Below are 23,314 nucleotides of genomic sequence, written 5' to 3' on the forward strand. Positions count from 1 at the left end.
CTACATCTCCTCCTGTCCTCCAGTACCCCCGACACTACATCTCCTCCTGTCCTCCAGTACCCCCGACACTACATCTCCTCCTGTCCTCCAGTACCCCCGACACTACATCTCCTCCTGTCCTCCAGTACCCCCGACACTACATCACCTCCTGTCCTCCAGTACCCCCGACACTACATCTCCTCCTGTCCTTCAGTACCCCCGACACTACATCACCTCCTTTCCTCCAGTACCCCCGACACTACATCTCCTCCTGTCCTCCAGTACCCCCGACACTACATCTCCTCTTGTCCTCCAGTACCCCCGACACTACATCTCCTCTTGTCCTCCAGTACCCCCGACACTACATCTCCTCCTGTCCTCCAGTACCCCCGACACTACATCTCCTCCTGTCCTCCAGTACCCCCGACACTACATCTCCTCCTGTCCTCCAGTACCCCCGACACTACATCTCCTCCTGTCCTTCAGTACCCCCGACACTACATCTCCTCCTGTCCTCCAGTACCCCCGACACTACATCTCCTCCTGTCCTCCAGTACCCCCGACACTACATCTCCTCCTGTCCTCCAGTACCCCCGACACTACATCTCCTCCTGTCCTCCAGTACCCCCGACACTACATCTCCTCCTGTCCTCCAGTACCCCCGACACTACATCTCCTCCTGTCCTCCAGTACCCCCGACACTACATCTCCTCCTGTCCTTCAGTACCCCCGACACTACATCACCTCCTGTCCTCCAGTACCCCCGACACTACATCTCCTCCTGTCCTCCAGTACCCCCGACACTACATCTCCTCCTGTCCTCCAGTACCCCCGACACTACATCTCCTCCTGTCCTCCAGTACCCCCGACACTACATCTCCTCCTGTCCTCCAGTACCCCCGACACTACATCTCCTCCTGTCCTCCAGTACCCCCGACACTACATCTCCTCCTGTCCTCCAGTACCCCCGACACTACATCACCTCCTGTCCTCCAGTACCCCCGACACTACATCTCCTCCTGTCCTTCAGTACCCCCGACACTACATCACCTCCTTTCCTCCAGTACCCCCGACACTACATCTCCTCCTGTCCTCCAGTACCCCCGACACTACATCTCCTCCTGTCCTCCAGTACCCCCGACACTACATCTCCTCCTGTCCTCCAGTACCCCCGACACTACATCTCCTCCTGTCCTCCAGTACCCCCGACACTACATCTCCTCCTGTCCTCCAGTACCCCCGACACTACATCACCTCCTGTCCTCCAGTACCCCCGACACTACATCTCCTCCTGTCCTTCAGTACCCCCGACACTACATCACCTCCTTTCCTCCAGTACCCCCGACACTACATCTCCTCCTGTCCTCCAGTACCCCCGACACTACATCTCCTCCTGTCCTCCAGTACCCCCGACACTACATCTCCTCCTGTCCTCCAGTACCCCCGACACTACATCTCCTCCTGTCCTCCAGTACCCCCGACACTACATCTCCTCCTGTCCTCCAGTACCCCCGACACTACATCTCCTCCTGTCCTCCAGTACCCCCGACACTACATCACCTCCTGTCCTCCAGTACCCCCGACACTACATCTCCTCCTGTCCTTCAGTACCCCCGACACTACATCACCTCCTTTCCTCCAGTACCCCCGACACTACATCTCCTCCTGTCCTCCAGTACCCCGACACTACATCTCCTCCTGTCCTCCAGTACCCCCGACACTACATCTCCTCCTGTCCTCCAGTACCCCCGACACTACATCTCCTCCTGTCCTCCAGTACCCCCGACACTACATCTACGTCGTTCTGCCCCTGAACAAGGCAGTTAACCCACTGTTCCTAGGCTGTCATTGAAAATAAGAATTTGTTCTTAACTGACTTGCCGTTAAATAAAGTTTTTTTTTTTTTTAACGCCAGAGTACAATCTTGGTTTCATCAGACCAGAGAATCTTGTTTCTCATGTTCTGAGAGTCCTTTAGGTACCTTTTGGCAAACTTCAAACAGGCTGTCTTGTGCCTTTTCCAAATCATGTTCAATCAATTAAATTGACCACAGGTGGACTCCAATTAAGTTGTAGAAACATCTCAAGGATGATCAATGAAAACAGGATGCACCTGAGCGCAATTTTGAGTCTCATAGCAGAGGGTCTAAATACTTATGTAAATAAGGTATTTCTGTTTATTTTGAATGAATTTGAAAAATATTCTCAAAACCTGTTTTCACTTTGTCATTATGGATATTGTGAGGGAAAAAAATAATTTAATACATTTTAGAATAAGGCTGTAACTTGACAAAATGTAGATATGTTTTGATGTACAATTTCCAAGTATTGGTAGACTGGCAAATAAACTGGTCCACAGTTGGACTCATGGTTTTGTCTCCCTCTGACATTTGTACTGTTCTACTCTCTTCACCCCACTAGGAGGCGTCCCAGTGCAGTACTGTGAGCAGCCAACCAATGGGATGGTCTACTTCAGGGCTATGTGTAGTCTCAACACCCTCCCTGAAGACCTCAAACTATATGTGCCCCTCTTCTGCAGTGTCATCACCAAGTGAGTCCAGACCCCATATAATATGACCAATCATTTGTGTATTGTCTAGAAGGCATAGCTCGTGTGGTTTGGTTTCATAAACATGTTTTGAAGGTAATGGAGTTAGTTGCAATTGTGATGAGTATTGAGGTTTTGTCTTGAGAATGTGTGTCCGACTGGGTTACTGAGGTGATTGTGAGAAGGCGTGCTGCGTCGGTCCAGGTTGAGCTACCGGTATGTAGTATTTGTGATCAGTTAATGATGGCCGTGTGAATTGTGATCAGGTAATGGAGGTGTGTGTTATTTTAGGATGGGGTGTAAGGTGTGATTGATAAGGCGTATGTGTTGGTCCAGGCTGTGAGATGAGACATGCTAATGGGAGTGTGTTGTTACCAGGATGAGCTGTGGAGGGCTGGACTACAGGCAGCAGGCCCAGCAGATGGAGCTGAAGACAGGAGGCATGTCCATCTCCACATCAGTCAACCCTGACTACTCTAACATGGATATGTATGAACAGGTCTGTCCTAGGGCTGGGCGATATATCGGATTCATTCTAATGTATTTTTTTGCGTGATATTCCAAATGCCTGTATCACAAGAATCAAAGTTTTGTTATTTTTCATTTTTATGAGTGTCTCCTTCGCTCCTTCTGTGCTGTGAGCAACTTCCCATTTACACCAGAGATCTGTATATAATGACGAGATGTACGTCTCCGCCCCAACAATGGGAGACGTTGTCCCAAAGGCGGGAAGGCAAGCTACAAGTTTAGGTCCAAAATAAGCCCATAGAAACACATTGGTGAAACAAACGCATTATCTAGAGCGAAACCTTTCGCTTCGCCTCTTCCTCTATGGTTTACACAGCAAGCCCCTCCCCCTGCCGCTCACGCCAACAAAGTTGAGAGATCACATCGTCCTCTCTGACATGCGCTTTCAACTCACTTTTCCATTTGAGGTTTGGTCCAACATAATCGGTCATATGGACACAAACACATTGACACATTATTGAAACTTTTCTAACGATACCCTTTTTATGTCTCAACTACTTAAATTGCACACAGAGCAGACACTACTAAAACGAAAATATCAATGAACATTGATTCTGTCAAATGAATGCTCAGTTTGTCGCATGCGGCATTGGGGTACCATGTACTGCTAGCAGCATTTTAGCCAAAGACTGTTATACTAGCTGTCTAGTCTGTGTTTTATAAATGTGCAATAAGCATTCAATTAGATGAGGAATTGGCAACTCGTTCTCATTCTGAGAAATAAGGTAGGCCGCTTGAGTTCAACATGTGAACAAAGTGGACAGACTAACATGCTGTTCAAACAGTTGGAGGCAGACAGAAGGATGTGTTCATAGCAATTCAACTGTTCAACCTTGTTAGCTAGCAAATAGATCCAAGTTGGCTGAACCTGAAATATAAACATTAGCTGGCTACTTACTAGCACGTGGGCTTGAGAGATTGTTGATGAGACCTGTCTTAATTTTCTGTAGCCTAATGCCTGCTACAAGAGTTTAGTCATTATTAGTGAATTTGCATTATGCATGGTTATAGTTACATTTGTAACAAAAAGGACATTTTCATAGACAGACTTGAAAGCCAGATCAGTGAATATTGAAGAAAAAAAAGCAGGTTAAACTATACCGAACAAAAATATAAACGCAACATGCAACAATTTCAAAGATTTTACTGAGTTACAGTTCATGTAAGGAAATCGGTCAATTGAAATTAATTCATTAGGCCCTAATCTATGGACTTCACATGACTGGGCAGGGGTGCAGCCATGGGTGGGCCTTGGAGGGTACAGGCCCACCCACTTGGCAGCCAGGCCCACCCACTCGGGAGCTAGGCCCAGCCAATCATTATGAGTTTTCCCTGCAGGTGAAAAAGATGGATGTAGAGGTCCTGGGCTGGTGTGGTTACATGTGAGCTGTGGTTGTGAGGCCGGTTGGACGTACTGCCAAATTCTCTAAAAACGAAATTGGGGGCAGCCTATTGTTGGTAGAGAAATTAACATTAAATTCTCTGGCAACAGCTCTGGTGGACATTCTTGCAGTCAGCTTGCCAATCTCACGCTCCCTCAAAAGTTGAGACATCTGTGGCATTATGTTGTGTGACAGAACTGCACATTTTAAAGTGCCCTTTTATTGTCCCAAGCACAGGGTGCTCCTGTGTAATGATCATGCTGTTTAATCAGCTTCTTGATATTCCACACTTGGAATGGATGGATTATCTTGGCAAAGGAGAAATACTCACTAAAAGTGGTGTAAACAAACTTTGAGAGAGAGAGAAGCTTTTTTGGGGTATGGAACATTTCTGGGATTTTGCATTTAAGCTCATGAAACATGGGAACAACCATTTACATGTTGCGTTTATATTATTTTCAGTGTATTTTGATAAAATAATGAAATTATTAGTGGGTCTTCTTCTGGAAGGCTTAGATTCTCAGCCTAGGTATAAATTCACAAGCCCTGAATTCATTAGATTATTGCTGACTGGTTGAAATGCAGTGTATTTGACCTTTAATTGTACAACAATGCTTATTTAGAGAAAACAAAAAATTGCGATATATTGTGAATCGCCCATAAATCTGAAAAAAATCCAGATATGATTTTTAGGCCATATCGCCCAGGCCTAGCTCAGTCCCCAGCCAGTCAGTCAGTCATAATAAAGCCTAAAGTATACCTTTACGTAAGTATAGCACAATTAGCTATAAGAAAGAGCATTGTTCATTCATAGTCTGATTCACAGGGAGTCCTCCTCTCATCTTCCTGTCTGGAGAGGAATCTTCCTGATATGTTTCACCTGTGGAGTGACATATTCAACAGGTAGGCTCGCATGTCCATCAGAATAATACCATGGCACATAATCCATCGATGGTCGCATGGTCGATAATAAACCACATGTCCATTGTTTTTTAATGACTCATTTGATTGATATTATTTAAGCCCTTCTCTCTCTGTGCTCTGACCTTTGAACCTTTAACTTGACCTACAGCCCGCACTTTGATGATGAGGAGCGTCTGCGTGTGCTGGTCATGATGTCGGCTCAGGAACTAGCCAATGGGATCTCTTACTCTGGTCACATGTACGCCATGACGAGGGCGGCTCGCAGCCTGACCCCAACAGGAGAATTACAGGAGATCTTCGGAGGGATGGAGCAGGTGCGAGGGGGGAGGACAATGAGGGTTTGGAAGCAAAGAAAAAGCTGTATGATGAAGGAAAAGGGTTATTGTAACATCTAAATGAGAATATAATGCACTTCTGTACACTCAAATTAAATACATCTCAGTTTTCTTGTGTATCTTGAATATCAGGTCAAGTTCATGAAAAGGATTGCGGAGATGCCAGACCTCACCCAAGTTTTATGAACACTTCCTAGAATAAAGAGACACATTCTCAACCCACTGAACATGAGGTGGGTAAAGTCTTTACACGTGACAGCTACTTCAAGATTTTACTCTAATTTCTCTATTTTGACTTGAGGGTAAAGTATATTACAACTTCTCGTTGTTCGGACAGATGTGCGGTCAACTCAACGCCTCAGAAGATGTCTGATGCCGCTGGACAGTTGGATAACTTCATGTCTAACGTTGCTTCCAATAAGAAGGATCGCAAACCCGTCCGGTCCGATATCACTGAGGTATGGATTTGTCAAACTATCTTAGTACTGTACTGAGACTGCACTGTAACACAGTGAAATAAATACTTGGCATATGTCCCCAATGGCAGCCTATTCTTTACATAGTGCACTACTTTTGACCATGGCTCATATGAAGTGCACTATGTAGGGAATAGGGTCCCATTTGGGACAAAACCTGAATCTTGCTGTGAGTTGACAGGTGTTCTTTTAATCTTAACAGAGACCTCTTGACCCACTGGCAGCTCCTGGATCTGGCCCAAGTAGAAAACTAATCACTGTGCGTACCGCCTCCACTTTTAAACTAGACCTATGTATCAAGCATCTCAGTAAGAATACTGATTGAGGAACAGTTTTGCCTTTTAAGATCGCAATGAATAAGATTACATGTTAGACAGGGGGACCTGATCCTAGATCAGCACTCCTACTCTGAGACACTTGATCCATACGGCCTCTGAATATTAGTTTGGTCTTCCTTTTATTATTGTTGAGTAACACTTTTATCATTGGTTTCTGACCTTCTTAATCTACCATTGAGCTAATGTAAGTGTGTTCGATCATCACCCCACAGGAGCCCAACTTCAAGCCCTGCCAGATGAAGACATTTTTCCCAATGCCCTTCCCAATCAACTTTGTCAGCGAATGTATCCGAACCGTGCCCTTCACCCATGAGGACTATGCGAGGTGACTGTCTTAAAGGGATAGTTTGGGATTTTGGCAATGATACCCTTTATCTACTTCCCTAGAGTCAGATGAACTCATGGATACCATTTTTATGCTAACTAGCATTAGCGCAAATGCTAGCTGTTTCTGTAGATCCATGTTCATATTTACTAGGGTTGTAAAAAGCGTACTTTCCCCAAATTCCCTGATGTTCCAGAAATCTGGTTTGGATATTCCTGGAATCAGGAGGGAATACGCACAAACTCCAGAATTCTCCAACCAGGATGTCTGTAAAACTATTTCTGAAGGTTACAAATGTTGTAACCCCGTATTTACCCATGCTCGTCCCCGCTCTCTCCCTCAGCCTGAATATCCTGTCCCGGATGATGACTGCTAAGTACCTGCACGGCGAGATCAGAGAGAAGGGTGGGGCCTATGGTGGAGGGGCCAGGGTGGGAGGAGGACTATTCACCTTCTATTCATACAGGTGTGTAGTGTATTAATGTACTGTAATACAACAGGATTATACTGTAATTAAACAGGTTTTAACAGTAGTCATACAGACTAACACATGACAAAGCTGCAGAAAGACATGTTGCGGAAAATCTCCAAAACTAGAAACTTTTCAGGAAATTGAAGAAACTGCCATATTCTATCATTGAACACACAATCACAAAACTTCACAAGCTATTTTGAATACATTTTCTTGATCCTCGAGTCATGAAATGTTCAGAGCACATTAAGGGGACTTACTCATTTTAATTCATGTACTGTACTGTTTGAATACATGTATTAGATCACTTCTTGGCATATTTCATTAGCTTTAGCCCATTGTTCCATGTCCCTGTGTTGATTTCAGAGACCCCAACTCGGTGCAGACTCTGTCAACCTTCCGTAAGAGTGTGGACTGGGTCAGATTAGGACAGTTTACCCAGCAGGACATCGACGAGGCCAAGCTGTCTGTGTTCTCAGCCGTGGACTCCCCCGTCGCCCCCTCCAATAAAGGTGAACAGAGGATGTGTCCCAAATGGCACCCTATTCCCTATATAGTGCTACTTTTGACCAGAGCCCTGCAGGCACTGGTTAAAGGTAGTGCCCTATATAGGGAATAGGGTGCCATTTGGGATGCTACCAGAGCCCTTCACCTCTTCACCTGACATTTAACATGCTGTTATTGTATGTCCTGTTAAGTTTTATTGCAGTAACTTGTTATTATAACGCATGTATAACATGAGGACAGCTCTACAGAGACAGGCATTTACTTAGAGAGGTTGTCCCTTACCAGGGTCTCACTTTGGAAAGAAACATGACTGTCTTCTAAATGACGTGTTATAAATGGACCATGATAAGAGACGAAAAAGACCAAGTGTCAATCCTTGTCTTGACATGTAATATCACATTATCATATTGCAGGTATGGGCCGTTTCCTGAGTGGAATCACAGATGAGTTGAAACAGGCCCACAGAGAGAGACTCTTCGCTGTCACAGACAAGAGCCTGGTCAATGTGGCTGGCAGGTAATGTGGTTTTTGGTTTAATATTATTTCAGGTGTTGTTGAATCTGTTTTTTGTGCTCCAACTCCTGTTTACCATGAATTAGTCCTTTTGGGAAGTTTTCTGAGCATGCCTTATTATTGGACTTTGAATGAAAGTGAATATGAAGAGAATGGCCATTTAATATTTTGTATCCATGTTTTACACAGGTACCTTGGCATTGGACAGAGGACATGTGGAGTTGCTATTCTTGGTCCTGAGAATGACACCATCAAGAAAGATCCGTCATGGGTGGTAAAATAACAGGACATCAGGGAAAAGTATCCACATGTATCTTCTCCAATTAAGAGACTTCAGATGCACTGTGTTTGATGGTAAACATCAGTGGTACTTGATGGTCCTAAAAAACTGGACTGTTGCTACAGTGTTATAATATACATTTATTATTGAATTAACCAGACAGTTGCTTTGGTTTTTGATGTTGTTACGGCTCTGTGTTACACAAAGTTTAATATTCCATTGAGGTATGTGTGTAAAGCTATTTTGTAGGCAAACTGAATGCGCACAACAGTAAACAGATAATCTCATAAATAATATCACGTCTAACCTCACCTGAATACCATATTCATAATGTATCAAATATGACAACGTACATTTCATTCAATACGTCAGAATTTCTTTATGGCATAGAACCCTACCTCTCAGAATGTGTACAAGTATGTACACCGATGGCTTCTGTTTACTGAAATATTGTATTTCTATGGAGTACATATGTATATGAAAATATGACCATTAAATTATCATGATGTTGTAATACAATGTGTTATCTAATCCTGAACTCATACCTTCTGTACCAGACACAATGCTACATGCAGCTTTATCCTGTGAGATTTCCATGTCCATCCTCTGACCTCAAATGTTGAATAGTGTGGTGAGGAGAGGTGACGTGAACTTCACATTGAGGTTTCACAATTGTCATCACAATGAATATTCTTTAATACTTGGAGAAAACACTCGGATCACACAGTGAGTTAACATTAAAATGGGTTTCACAAACACATCCTCAACTAAGCCACAAAATACAGCAGCGGAACTAACATGACCTACTCTTAGATGCCAACCCAGGTTTGATACAAAGTGCAAGTACGGAGTGACAACACAACATAACACTGGAGTAGACCTACATTAGGTGGTGGGATAAACAGCTCTCCCTTTAGAAGAAGGCGGAGAGGGAAGAAGAAGCATCTATGGGAGTAGACAAGGGCTACATCCCAGTTCTCCACCCTTTTCCAAAAGTGTGCACTTGCACACTCCCCATCATGAATTTAAAAGCATAGGATTGGTGTAAGCATTGGCTGAAAGCAGTTTCTACCAGTGTAAAATCCATATGAGAAAGTGTGCAAGTGCATACTTCAGAAGAAGGGTGGACAATTGAGCCCTAAGTAGCTTCTGAGGGGACATGAGTATGGGACGGAGTGAAAGTGCTGGTAAGAGTTACCATGATTGGAGCTAAGTTACACTGAATGGATCAGCTCAGAGCAGCCCTAGCTAAAGACTAGCCTTTCCAGACTATGTGCTGGTCTAGCCTACCCAGACTAGGTGCTGGTCAGCGAAGTTAGCTGGTCAGCTCAGTCCACCTTCTTGGGCCTGACCCGGGTCACATGCTCCAGCTGGCCAGAGTCAGACACGTCGTAGCTGGTCTTGTATTTAGCCAGGATCTTCATCAGGGGGCGAAGCTTCAACCACCACTGTTCCTTAGGGATCCTGTGGCTGATAGGGTAGAATAGGACAAAACGCACACACACGAGAACATGATGACATAAAATAAACAGTTTGAAGCTTTAGTTAATGCACTCAATTTGGCACTTTGTTTTATACGGGTGGACATTGTCAGTTAAATTGAAGGAAGAATGTTTTAACCTTGTGCTACCATGGTCTACACAACATGTAAAAGTTGTCTTACACAAAGTCTGTTTGGTCTTTGAGCTGCACCACTGGTTGGAAGACCATGGCTCTGCGACGCATCCCCAGCAAACAGGCAGTGTCCTCTGTGTTAGCAAACACCTTCCCTGCACAAGGAGAAGAAATACAGTCGGGCACACTTATTTGAGTCCAAATTCCACCCTATTCCCCCTATGGACCATGGTCAAAAGTAGTGCACTATATAGTTGAAATGGTGCCATTTCGGATGTATATTAACCAATATGCAAACTAAAAAGGCCCCATCTTTTTTGTATTTTTTTGTTGTATTTTTAGTATTAAATTCAGAACATGTACTCTACCTTCTTTATATGACTCCTTGAGCTTTCTTGAAATCCATTGAATCGCTTTGGCTGCAATCTTCGTTCCAAAGTTCCTGTCGAATGGGGAAGGAGCACCTCCCTTTGGAAATAAAATAAATAATCTGTTTTACTCAGGTCAGGTTCATGTCATAATAAACTGTAAGGTAATATGTGGATTACGCAGTAAAATGATCAATATACAGTATGCCGTCATTCAATTCACATCTGACTGGTTGGTATCAGTTGCAATCGGGCAACAGTGAGTGTGTGTGTGTGTCTGTAACCACACCTGCTGCATATGTCCAAGGACATTCTTCCTGCAGTCAAACACTCCTTTCCCCTCCTCAGAGTACAGCTGGTAGATGAAATCTGTGGTGAAGTTCTCATTGGAGTTCTCATTCCTGTAACGTCACACACAATGTCAAGGTTCCATTTGTCCTGCTGCTGCGTTACAGGGTGATTCTTCCTACTGTGTTCAGTAATACTGAGAAATATTGAGTGGTCGCTATAGAGCCTCGATAGACCATCACAAAAAGTAGAGTATTTTAACATACACATAACAATTTGTATTAATAGCCTACACAGTGTGGCATAAAGATAGTAAGACTATCATACATAGCTGGCTACGTACATGTATGCCTTTATTCCTAACATACTGTACATTTGTAAAGAGGCTATCATGCTAGACATGAGCTCTGCCTCACCTCAGCACCAAGCCCCTCTGGATACCCGTCTTCATCTTCTCTGTCAAATGCTCGACGTTGGACTGAAGCAGAGAGAATAGCCTCACATTATCTGTGATAAGTCTGAAGTATTCTAGAGTATTCCACCTCTATCTGTAACCTACATGAGCTTTCCGAGCTGCAGAACGAAGCTCATTTCTCTGCTGTGTCTCAGGGACAGAGGACTGCAGAGTGCTCTGGTGACCAGGAGGTGGCACACTTCTTGCTGCTGTTCTGTCCCCTACTTAGATGAGTTGTCGCCATTCACTCCAATTAAAGTAGGCTACAGTATACACCATGCCGATGGAACATATGCTAGACTACTGAATTACACTCAACATTATCTTTTGTTTATAATGAGTGTGTGCTCTTTGCAACACATGGGTAAATATCGACATCACCTTGTTCCACAATGGAGCATATATATAATAGTCATTGCATTAAATAATAATGTAGCATATATATATAACATCCATTGCATTAAATAATAATGTAGCATATATATAACATTCATTGCATTAAATAATAATGTAGTATATATATAACATTCATTGCATTAAATAATAATGTAGCATATATATAGCATTCATTGCATTAAATAATAATGTAGCATATATATAATATTCATTGCATTAAATAATACAAATTATTTCATCTGTCATTGGTCTGGTCTTAGAAGGAGACTGCATATTTTATCCATGATCTGAAGGGCTCTACAACATTTGTGTACCTGACAACAGCAGAATGTCTCTCAGACAATAACAACTAGCACGACAACAACACTCTAGTGCTGTTGAGTAGGCCTCCTCAAACCATAACAATGAGATCTGTCTTGATCAGAGCTTAACACTCCTGGAATGATGATGCGTTCTACCTATTAATAACCACCATAGCTACGTACTGTAATCTACTGTAATCTGGGTCACTTGAGCACTCCTAAAATAGAGGCCCCGTTGCACTGAGGGATTATATGTACATCAGTGATTATATGTACATCAATTACTATGGATTCCAATGAGGAATTAACTTTGATGTAAATATTTAGGTATGTGATGAGTCAAAAGAGCTAGTGAAAAAAGGGTCAATGCAGGTAGTCCGGGTAGCTATTTAGCAGTCTTATCCTGAATATTCCCTCCTGATGCCGGGAATCTTCCAACCAGGATTTCTGTAAAACCTGGGAATTTCAGGAAAGTTACTATAATTGTTCTACCTTATGTTAAACAATATCCCTCACCTGGAGGTCTCTGATGTCGAAGGGTTCCTCATAGATGTAGACAGCGTCAGCCCCCGCAGCCAGCCCCCCGACACTGGCCAGGTACCCACAGTACCCCCCCATGGTCTCAATGATGAACACACGCCGCTTGGTCCCACTGGCAGACTGCTTGATGCGGTCACATGTCTGACACACACACAGATGCTCATAGTCAGATCAAATAGACACACAGGTTGTGTCCATAATGGCACCCTATTCCTTTTTAGTGCATTACTTTTGACCAGGGCCAATAAGGCTCTGGTCAAAAGTTGTTCACTCTATAGGGAATAGGGTGGCATTTGTGACACAAACCAATGTTACAATTATCAATAGCATGCAGACAATGTTGTTTTGTTGGGTAGTAGGTACTGTACATACAAAATGCTGTGTATTGGTATCAAACATGCTCACACAATTACCCAAAACATGCTCCAGGTCACAATATAATACGATCATAAAATACAAACAGCATTTCAAGATTTACCAGGATGCAGATCTAGTCTCAAATAATTATTACAAAACATCAAACCAGAAACCAGTTAGTAAAGGAACAGAAAGTCTAATTCTAACTAGTGAAGCATGTATGTTCTAAGTGTACACAAATGGGGTTGTTTACATTGTGTGCGTGTGTGAGTGAATGTGGAAGAGAAATCATGGGAAATATGTCTGTTGTCAGTCTATATTCCCACAATAGTTTCACAATGTCAACTAGGGTCGCACATCTGTCCAATAAGTGAACTACTTTTTGAGCTAATAATTATGACTTGTAGATGTCTAGGAAAGCAGACCACATAATAATACAAATCTAGTGATCACTGATAACTTCAAATGGTAGAGTATCATTTCACCCCTGTTAAAAGCAGTGTTCTAGCCTGAGTGCCTGTCTGTTTGTGCTATCATGCCAACTCACTGCCACTCCTTGTCGTGCTTGGCTTGACAATGACACCAATGAAGTTGGCAAAAGCATAAACAGATCTGGGACCAGGCTATGTGAGTTCTACCTTACCTCCACGATGGCATTGAGGGAAGTGTCTGCCCCGATACTCAGATCAGTACCGGGCACATTGTTACTAATGGTGGCAGGCAGCACACACATCGGGATGCAAAAGTCCTCATGGCTGGTCCGGGCCTCATAGAGCTGCAGCAAACACTCAAACGCCTGGTGAAGTGGTGCGGCACAAACGCGTTACACCACTAGGTGGAGCATCTCATACTCAGAGAGACCCTACTACACGGTACCCTAGTATGTGCTGTGTCCCAAATGGCACCCTATTCCCTATGTAGTGCAATATACAGCCCATAGGGCTATGGTAAAAAGTAGTGCACTATAAAGGGAATAGGCTCTCATTTGGGAGGCAGATCATACTACATGTTACCCTATTAAGGCCTGATCTACACCCTACACCATGTAGTAGCTGTGTGTGTAAGGCTCTTCCGTGTAAGAGAGGGGTTGGCTTGGCATCCCATTGGCAAAGAGGAGACAGAAGGGGGGCGGGGTTTGTTGGTCACCCTAGCTGGCAGACAGACAGAAGTGTTGTCGTGGAAACAACAGTAGACTCAGTCAGTCACAATGCAGCCTGGCGAGACTGCACTTGACCTCACGACATGAGGGAACGTTTGTACGCAAGTGGCAAAATGCTGGTCGTTATCTGTAAGGTCCACTACCCATGCAGACAATCGTGTTCAAAACAAAATGGTGGTCTGTTCTGGTTGAAGACAACAATTAGATAGGCTATTACTGTTCTATGAATCACTTAATCTCCCTTTTTTTCTGTATATCAGCAACAGATTGTCAGTAAACTCAAATTAAAATGCTGTATTTGTTTACAACAAGTAAGTTATTAAAGTAAATTCACTTCTTTCTCCAATAGAGTATAGTGACTATTCGTTTCAGATGCTTAGTGAGAATCTAGTTTTGGTTGATGATAGAAATAAAATCAACTAGATGGGTGAATGGGAAATGATTGGTTAGAAAAAACATCTAAATGTTAGTACTACTACTACTTCTACTTCATTCATACCCTTCTCTTCCAAACCTCCACCTCATCCACCTCATCCACCTGGCTTGTAGCCATTTGAAAAGCAGGATAGGAGTGTTGTTAAGGGCTAAGGGTTGTGTTAAACCAGACCAGGGACCAGACAGCTCATCATGTTTAGTAGACAAGGTGCAGGGAGAACAATGGAAGTCGCAGGGTCCAAAACATGCCACGTCACTAGTGCATGCCCCTATCTATCACTTACCTGGGACCTAACTGAGAGCTCCACTATGACATTTACCAGCAAAAACAACAGACACCAGAGGCCTCAGACTGAAAGAACTAGCCCTAATATAGTACTACACTCCTAATACTACCCCGACCTCTAATACTACCCCTACCCTTAATATACAGTGCCTTGCAAAAGTATTCAGGCATTTTTCCTATTTTGTTGCATTACAACCTGTAATTTAAATTGATATTTATTTGGATTTCATGTAATGGACATACACAAAATAGTCCAAATTGGTGAAGTGAAATGAAAAAAATAACGGAAAAGTGGTGCGTGCATACAGTATGTATTCACCCCCTTTGCTGTGAAGCCCCTAAATAAGATCTGGTGCAACCAATTACCTTCAGAAGTCACATAAAGTTAAATAAAGTCCTGTGTGCAATCTAAGTGTCACATGATCTCACAGATGATCTCAGTAAATATACACCTGTTCTGAAAGGCCCCAGAATCTGCAACACCACTAAGCAAGGGGCACCACCAAGCAAGCGGCACCATGAAGACCAAGGAGCTCTCCAAACAGGTCAGGGACAAAGTTGTGGTGAAGTACAGATCAGGGTTGGGTTATAAAAAAATATCAGAAACTTTGAACATCCCAAGGAGCACCATTAAATCCATTATAAAAAAATTGAAAGAATATGGCACCACAACAAACCTGCCAAGAGAGGGCCGCCCACCAAAACTCACGGACCATGCAAGGAGAGTATTAATCAGAGAGGCAACAAAGAGACCAAAGATAACCCTGAAGGAGCTGCAAAGCTCCACAGCGGAGACTGGAGTATCTGTCCATAGAACCAAGCCGTATACTCCACAGAGCTGGGCTTTACGGAAGTGGCCAGAAAAAAGCCCTTGCTTTAAGGAAAAATAAGAAAACACGTTTGGTGTTCGCCAAAAGGCATGTGGGAGACTCCCAAAACATATGGAAGAAGGTACTCTGGTCAGATGAGACTAAAAGTGAGCTTTTTGGCCATCAAGGAAAACGCTATGTTTGGTGCAAACCCAACACCTGTCATCACCCCGAGAAGATCATTCCCACAGTGAAGCATGGTGGTGGCAGCATCATGCTGTGGGGATATTTGGGACTGGGAAACTGGTCAGAATTGAAGGAATGATGGATGGCGTTAAATACAGGGAAATTCTTGAGTGAAACCTGTTTCAGCCTTCCAGAGATTTGAGACTGGGACGGAGGTTCACCTTCCAGCAGGACAATGACCTTATGCATACTGCTAAAGCAAACTCGAGTGGAAGACATTTAAATGTCTTGGAATGGCCTAGTCAAAGCCCAGACCTCCATCCAATTGAGAATCTGTGGTATGACTTAAAGATTGCTGTACACCAGCGGAACCCATCCAACTTATAGGAGCTGGAGCAGTTTTGCATTGAAGAATGGGCAAAAATCTCAGTGGCTAGATAACTTGAATAGTTATGCACAGTCAAGTTTTCTGTTTATTTTTCTTATTTCTTGTTTGTTTCACGATAAAAAATATTTTCATCTTCAAAGTGGTAGGCATGTTGTGTAAATTAAATTATAGAAACCCCCGAAAAATCTATTTTAATTCCAGGTTGTAAGGCAACAAAATAGGAAAAAGGCCAAGGGGTGTGAATACTTACACAAGCCACTGTACCTACCCCTAATACTACTCCTACCCCAATATACCTATCCCTGCCACTAATATACCTACCGCTAATACTACCCCTACCCATAATTTAGTACTACTCCCCTAATACTACCCCTACCACTAATATATACCACTAATATATATACCCCTAATATACCTCCCCCTAATACTACCCCTACCCTTAATACGACCCCTACCCTTAATACACCTACCCCTAATACTACTCCAAACCCTAATATACAGTGCCTTTTCGGAACTATTCACATTTTGTTGTGTTACAGCCTGAATTTAAAATGGATTACATGTAGATGTGTTTGTCGCTGATCTACACACAATACCCCATCATGTCAAAGTGGAATTATGTTTTAGAAATGTTTACAAATTAATAAAAAATGAAAATCTGAAATGTCTTGAGTCAATAAGTATTCAAACCCTTTGTTATGGGAAGGAAAATGCTTAACAAGTCACATAATAAGTTGCATGGTCTCACTCTGTGTGCAATAATAGTGTTTAACATGATTTTTGAATGACTACCTCGTCTCTGTACCTAAGCACAAAGACCAGCAAGGTTTTCCAATGCCTCGTAAAGAAGGGCACCTATTGGTAGATGGGTAAAAAAAAATATGACATTGAATATCCCTTTGAGCATGGTGAAGTTATTAATTACACTTTGGATGGTGTATCAATACATCCAGTCACTACAAATATACAGGCGTCCTTCCTAACTCAGATAGTGAAATCTCTGAGCTGTTTCCTTCCTATGAGGCCAATGGTGACTAACACAGTTACATAGTTTAATGGTTGTGATAAGAGAAAACTGAGGATTGATTAACAACATTTGTAGTTACTCCACAGTGCTAACTTAATTGACAGGGTAATAAAAGGAAGACTGTATTCCAAAACATGCATCATATTTGCAACAAGGCACTAAAGAAATACTGCAAAAAACCTGGCAAAGCAATTCACTTTTTGTCTTGAATACAAAGTGTTAAGTTTGGGGCAAATCAATACAACACATTACTTATCATGGTTCCTCCTGACACCAGAGGGCGGCAGAGACCGCCCTAGAGACTTTTATTGGACTCAGGTATGTCTTTTTTTTCTGTGGTCCTTTGCAGAAGCTTGAATTGTTTACTGTGTGTGGTCGTTTCCTGAGTGAGTTTTTGAGACTTTTTTGAGACTTAAAAAAAAAAAAAAATCAAGTGTACTGTGGTCCTGTGGCTACTGTTTCTCAGTGAAGTATTATGTTTATCCTTAACCACTGATTCCTCGTCTGGTCTCTCTCTGCACCTGGGTCCAACCTTACCACGTCACATTACTGAGTACCACTCTCAATACCTTCAAGCATATTGGTGGCTGCATCATGTTATGGGTATGCTTGTAAACGTTAAGGACTGGGGAGTTTTTCAGGATAAAAAACTACATGGAATGGAGCTAAGTACAGGCAAAATCCTAGAGAAAGACCTTGTTGTCTGCTTTCCACCAGACACCAGGAGATTGTTTCAGCTTTCAGCGGGACAATAACCTAAAACACAAGGCCAAATCTACATTGGAGTTGCTTACCAAGAAGACAGTGAATGTTCCTGAGTGGCTGAGTTAGTTTTAACTTAAATCTACTTGAAAATCTATGGAAAGACCTGAAAATGGTTGTTTAGCAATGATCTACAACCAATTTGACAGTGCTTGGAGAATTTTGAAAAGAATAATAGGCAAATGTTGCAAAATCAAGGTGTGGAAAGCTTTTAGAGACTTACCCAGAAAGACTCACAGCTGTAATGGGTGCCAAAGATGCTTCTACAAAGTATTGACTCAGGGGTGTGAATACTTATGTAAATGAGATATTCCTGTATTTAATTTTCAATAAATCTGCAAAAGATTCTAAAAACAGGTTTTCACTTTGTCATTATGGGGTATTGTGTGTAGATTGGTTAGAGAAACCCCCCAAATGTAATACATTTTGAACTTAGGCTGTAACACAACAAAAGTGTAATAAGTCAAGAGGAATGAATACTTTCTGAAGGCACTGTACCTACTCCTAATACTACCCCTACCCCTAATATACCTACCCCAAATTACACCCCTACCCCTAATATCCCTAATCCTACTCCTACCACTACTAATCATATACTACTGTACCTCTTTACATGTTTGAGCTTTAATAAAATCACTGTTAACTTCTTGCTGTTTTTACAATACAGTCTCTTGCAACTAATCAGAGGATAAGTTGTCATACTATATCTAACTCTTTCACTTAGTGTTTACTATGCCCTTCTATGGCTTTTTAAACTCTACCTAACTATTTCCTTTCAGATGATAAAGTAGCACATGCATACCTTGGTCAACACAAATCAGTTTGGTGCCTTTAGGTAACGCTCAGTTACATTCAGCCAGTTGTGATGCTGGTAAATGCCACGCCCAAGCTGCGATCAGTGAAGCCCCCAATTCTGATTGGCTGGAGGGTGTTCTTAAAACACGTAAACCTGCGACCTCTGACCCCCAGCCAGACTTACATCAGTAATAGCATTCAAAGCTGTGTCTGCGCCAATGCTGAGGTCAGAGCCCGGTATATTGTTGGAGACCGTGGCAGGGACCATAACCATGGGGACACAGAACTCATTATATTTCTCCCGGGCAGCGGACAGTTCCATGACTCCCAGGAAGGCCTACAGTACAGGGCAGAGCCAGGGCTTTAGAGTTAATTGGGTAGCATCCCAAAATGGCACCCTATTCCCTATATAGTACACTACTTAGTAGTGCACTGTATAGGGTATAGGGTGCCATTTAGTACACAGCCATAAAGACAGGACAAGGTGGGCGGAGCCAGTGTGAGGGAGCCGGGCCTATCAAAATGGACAGTGTGACATAGGAAGCACCCCACAGTGTAACTGACACAGATATGGGGGACACAGGGAGGAGAGCCTGAAGGGTGCTAGGAATTGTGGAGAAATATGTTCTTAATAATCATAGGAGGGAATAATGGAGAATATTTTGTCACTTTAGATTGTGAAATGAATGAATACAACAGTGTGACAAACGTAGAAAAAGATATGAGACAGGAGTATATTCCAGTGTATTTCTCAAAGATTATTATTAGTATTACTATTAGAGTGTATTACTATTACTAAGATTCAAATTTTACTATTACTAAGATTCAAATAGGACTCTAATGCAAGATCTTTTCAGTGTGCCGGACAATGCATTTAACTAACAAGTACTTAAAGTATTTGAGGATTACTAGAGTAGACTATGCTAAAAACTTTTCACATTTATAAAAAGTACAATATACAATTTGGTAATGCATAGTGGTGGTATAAACCTGTAATAATATTCAACTGTTATTTCAATGTCCAATGCATTTGATGCTGTGATGTGCTGTACATACCTCAAATCCACCGATAACAAGCAAAGCATTGATGTTATGTATCCTGATTTGTTCAGCTATCTTATCAAGATGCTTCGCTGGAAGGGTTCTGAAATTAGGAATGAAAATCTGTGTTAATCTACAGTACCCGATATGTCAGTGTTGACTTTCCATGCTGCACGTTTTTAAACACTTGTTGTGTCCCAAATGGCACTCTATGGGCTCTGTTCATTGGCCTACCTCTTTGTTCCCAGTATGGACCCCCCTTGTCCAGTCCAACCACCTACATCTCCCCATTTAATCTCCTTTATCTGTGTGGACACAAACACAACAAAACTGCGTTTGAGATTGCGGTTTCAAATGTGTTCTGAGTAGTCTCCATAAAGCTCTCCTAATTGCTAACATCCTCATTCATTACGTTCATTTCAATGGGACACAAAACATGCTAAAGGAATGAATGACATTCTAAAAAACAATCCCGCACATCAGATTTGCAGTCAATGATATAGACATATAACATCTATCCTGCTTTGTATGACAGTTTGATTGTACTGTGTTATCGCTCATTGAAGCACACAGGCTCTAATCTACCAACAGTACTCTACCAAGGTCTCACTCATCCCTCAGTGTTGGGCAAGGTAAAGTAACATTTGACCATGGACGAAGGAGCACACCATTATTTTCAATCACTTATCCCTGCCTTCATGCTTTCCTCCAGCTGAGTGCCCAGGGCCCTTGAAACAAAGACTGACCCAGGCAGTGTTGTTTGAGGTCTGGTGACAGAGAGAGTGGGTGACAGAAAAAGGGAGTGACAGAAAGCGGGAGTGACAGAGAAAGGGATTGGGTGTGAGGGTGAGAAAGTAGGGGTTAGAGGCCTAGGAAATGGGGATGAGAGTGGAGGTGAGAGAGGCCTGCATAACGGATAGGGGGTGAGAGATGGGCCTGCATAAAGGAGAGGGGGTGAGAGAGAGGCCTGCATAAAGGAGAGGGGGTGAGTGAGAGGCCTGCATAAAGGAGAGGGGTGAGAGAGAGGCCTGCATAAAGGAGAGGGGTGAGAGAGAGGCCTGCATAAAGGAGAGGGGGTGAGAGAGAGGCCTGCATAAAGGAAAGGGGGTGAGTGAGTGGCCTGCATAAAGGAGAGGGGGTGAGAGAGAGACCTGCATAAAGGAGAGGGGTGAGAGAGAGGCCTGCATAAAGGAGAAGGGGTGAGAGAGAGGCCTGCATAAAGGAGAAAGGGCGAGTGAGTGGCCTGCATAAAGGAGAGGGGGTGGGAGAGGGGCCTGCATAAAGGAGAGGGGGTGAGTGAGAGGCCTGCATAAAGGAGAGGGGGTGAGTTAAAGGCCTGCATAAAGGAGAGGGGGTGAGTGAGAGGTCTGCATAAAGGAGAGGGGGTGAGTGAGAGGCCTGGCCTGCATAAAGGACAGGGGGTGAGTTAAAGGCCTGCATAAAGGACAGGGGGTGAGTGAGAGGCCTGCATAAAGGACAGGGGGTGAGTGAGAGGCCTGCATAAAGGAGAGGGGGTGAGTGAGAGGCCTGCATAAAGGACAAGGGGTGAGTGAGGGGCCTGCATAAAGGACAGGGGGTGAGTGAGAGGCCTGCATAAAGGACAGGGGTGAGTGAGAGGCCTGCATAAAGGACAGGGGGTGAGTGAGAGGCCTGCATAAAGGAGAGGGGGTGAGTGAAAGGCCTGCATAAAGGACAAGGGGTGAGTGAGGGGCCTGCATAAAGGACAGGGGGTGAGTGAGAGGCCTGCATAAAGGACAGGGGTGAGTGAGAGGCCTGCATAAAGGACAGGGGGTGAGTGAGAGGCCTGCATAAAGGACAGGGGGTGAGTTAAAGGCCTGCATAAAGGACAGGGGGTGAGTGAGAGGCCTGCATAAAGGACAGGGGGTGAGTGAGAGGCCTGCATAAAGGACAAGGGGTGAGTGAGAGGCCTGCATAAAGGACAGGGGGTGAGTGAGAGGCCTGCATAAAGGACAGGGGGTGAGTGAGAGGCCTGCATAAAGGAGAGGGGGTGAGTGAGAGGCCTGGCCTGCATAAAGGACAGGGGGTGAGTTAAAGGCCTGCATAAAGGACAGGGGGTGAGTGAGAGGCCTGGCCTGCATAAAGGAGAGGGGGTGAGTGAAAGGCCTGCATAAAGGACAAGGGGTGAGTGAGAGGCCTGCATAAAGGACAGGGGGTGAGTGAGAGGCCTGCATAAAGGACAGGGGGTGAGTGAGAGGCCTGCATAAAGGACAGGGGTGAGTTAAAGGCCTGCATAAAGGACAGGGGGTGAGTGAGAGGCCTGCATAAAGGACAGGGGTGAGTGAGAGGCCTGCATAAAGGACAAGGGGTGAGTTAAAGGCCTGCATAAAAGACAGGGGGTGAGTGAGAGGCCTGCATAAAGGACAGGGGGTGAGTTAAAGGCCTGCATAAAGGACAGGGGGTGAGTGAGAGGTCTGCATAAAGGACAAGGGGTGAGTGAGAGGCCTGCATAAAGGACAGGGGGTGAGTTAAAGGCCTGCATAAAGGACAGGGGGTGAGTGAGAGGCCTGCATAAAGGACAGGGGTGAGTGAGAGGCCTGCATAAAGGACAAGGGGTGAGTTAAAGGCCTGCATAAAGGACAGGGGGTGAGTGAGAGGCCTGCATAAAGGACAGGGGGTGAGTGAGAGGCCTGCATAAAGGACAGGGGGTGAGTGAGAGGCCTGCATAAAGGAGAGGGGGTGAGAGAGAGGCCTGCATAAAGGACAGGGGGTGAGTGAGAGGCCTGCATAAAGGACAGGGGGTGAGTGAGAGGCCTGCATAAAGGACAGGGGGTGAGTGAGAGGCCTGCATAAAGGACAGGGGGTGAGTGAGAGATCCTGGATAAAGGACAGGGGGTGAGTGAGAGGCCTGGATAAAGGACAGGGGGTGAGTGAGAGGCCTGCATAAAGGACAGGGGGTGAGTGAGAGGCCTGCATAAAGGACAGGGGTTGAGTGAGAGGTCCTGGATAAAGGACAGGGGGTGAGTGAGAGGCCTGGATAAAGGACCGGGGGTGAGTGAGAGGCCTGGATAAAGGAGAGTGGAGGTGAGAGTAATTGGCTTACTTACTTACTTACTGACTTTATTGTCCCCAAGGGGAAATTTGGTTGCAGTGTCATGTACACGTTTAAAGTGGCGGTTAAATACAAAACAAAAATGAAAATACAATTGTAAGCACTGTAAGCACTCCTGTTTATCACCCCACACAAGTATTATCTGAAAAACACCATCAGTGGCAGTGGCAGCGGACACAAGAGGAAAGGTGACTTACAGTAGGCAGCTACTTTTCTACTCTGCAAAGCCAGTCAACAAGGTCACTATAACTTTTAGCTTATCTGGCTTCACTGTCATGTTTATATTAATCATTTTAAATATGCGTTCTGGTTATTCTAATGGCTTTCAAAATATGGTGTAGACTGCCTTTCAAGGTTAATGGTGTATTTTATTTATTTATTTTATTTCACCTTTATTTAACCAGGTAGGCTAGTTGAGAACAAGTTCTCAT

At 43.8% G+C, this 23,314-nt stretch overlaps 2 protein-coding genes across 11 annotated transcripts in view; one reads left to right on the forward strand and one right to left on the reverse strand.

Annotated features, from left to right (window-relative positions):
* Window positions 1-9,125, forward strand: part of LOC129823975 (presequence protease, mitochondrial-like) — a 28,219-nt gene extending 19,094 nt beyond the window's left edge. Inside the window, 12 exon segments of the mRNA XM_055883165.1 lie at window positions 2,400-2,529; window positions 2,905-3,025; window positions 5,263-5,339; window positions 5,509-5,674; window positions 5,828-5,928; window positions 6,033-6,153; window positions 6,374-6,430; window positions 6,722-6,834; window positions 7,178-7,300; window positions 7,673-7,818; window positions 8,227-8,329; window positions 8,516-9,125. Coding sequence (XP_055739140.1) covers window positions 2,400-2,529; window positions 2,905-3,025; window positions 5,263-5,339; window positions 5,509-5,674; window positions 5,828-5,928; window positions 6,033-6,153; window positions 6,374-6,430; window positions 6,722-6,834; window positions 7,178-7,300; window positions 7,673-7,818; window positions 8,227-8,329; window positions 8,516-8,609 — 1,352 coding nt within the window. The 3' untranslated portion in view covers window positions 8,610-9,125.
* A 153-nt stretch (window positions 9,126-9,278) lies between these two features.
* LOC129823976 (ATP-dependent 6-phosphofructokinase, platelet type-like) overlaps window positions 9,279-23,314 on the reverse strand; it is a 36,818-nt gene continuing 22,782 nt past the window's right edge. For 6 of the 10 annotated variants that reach the window (XM_055883171.1, XM_055883166.1, XM_055883174.1 and 3 more), the window contains 9 exons: window positions 20,048-20,118; window positions 19,829-19,916; window positions 18,957-19,109; window positions 12,545-12,709; window positions 11,293-11,354; window positions 10,878-10,989; window positions 10,589-10,688; window positions 10,270-10,375; window positions 9,279-10,076 (listed from right to left, as the gene is read on the reverse strand). In XM_055883171.1, the coding sequence (XP_055739146.1) occupies window positions 9,935-10,076; window positions 10,270-10,375; window positions 10,589-10,688; window positions 10,878-10,989; window positions 11,293-11,354; window positions 12,545-12,709; window positions 18,957-19,109; window positions 19,829-19,916; window positions 20,048-20,118 (999 nt within the window). In that variant the 3' untranslated portion in view covers window positions 9,279-9,934. Of the gene's footprint in view, window positions 10,077-10,269; window positions 10,376-10,588; window positions 10,689-10,877; window positions 10,990-11,292; window positions 11,355-12,544; window positions 12,710-13,568; window positions 13,722-18,956; window positions 19,110-19,828; window positions 19,917-20,047; window positions 20,119-23,314 lie in introns of all 10 variants that reach the window. The other 4 variants (XM_055883167.1, XM_055883175.1, XM_055883173.1 and 1 more) reach the window with 2 other exon arrangements.

The sequence above is a fragment of the Salvelinus fontinalis genome, chromosome 26, assembly GCF_029448725.1.
Source record: "Salvelinus fontinalis isolate EN_2023a chromosome 26, ASM2944872v1, whole genome shotgun sequence".
Lineage (NCBI taxonomy): Eukaryota > Metazoa > Chordata > Actinopteri > Salmoniformes > Salmonidae > Salvelinus > Salvelinus fontinalis.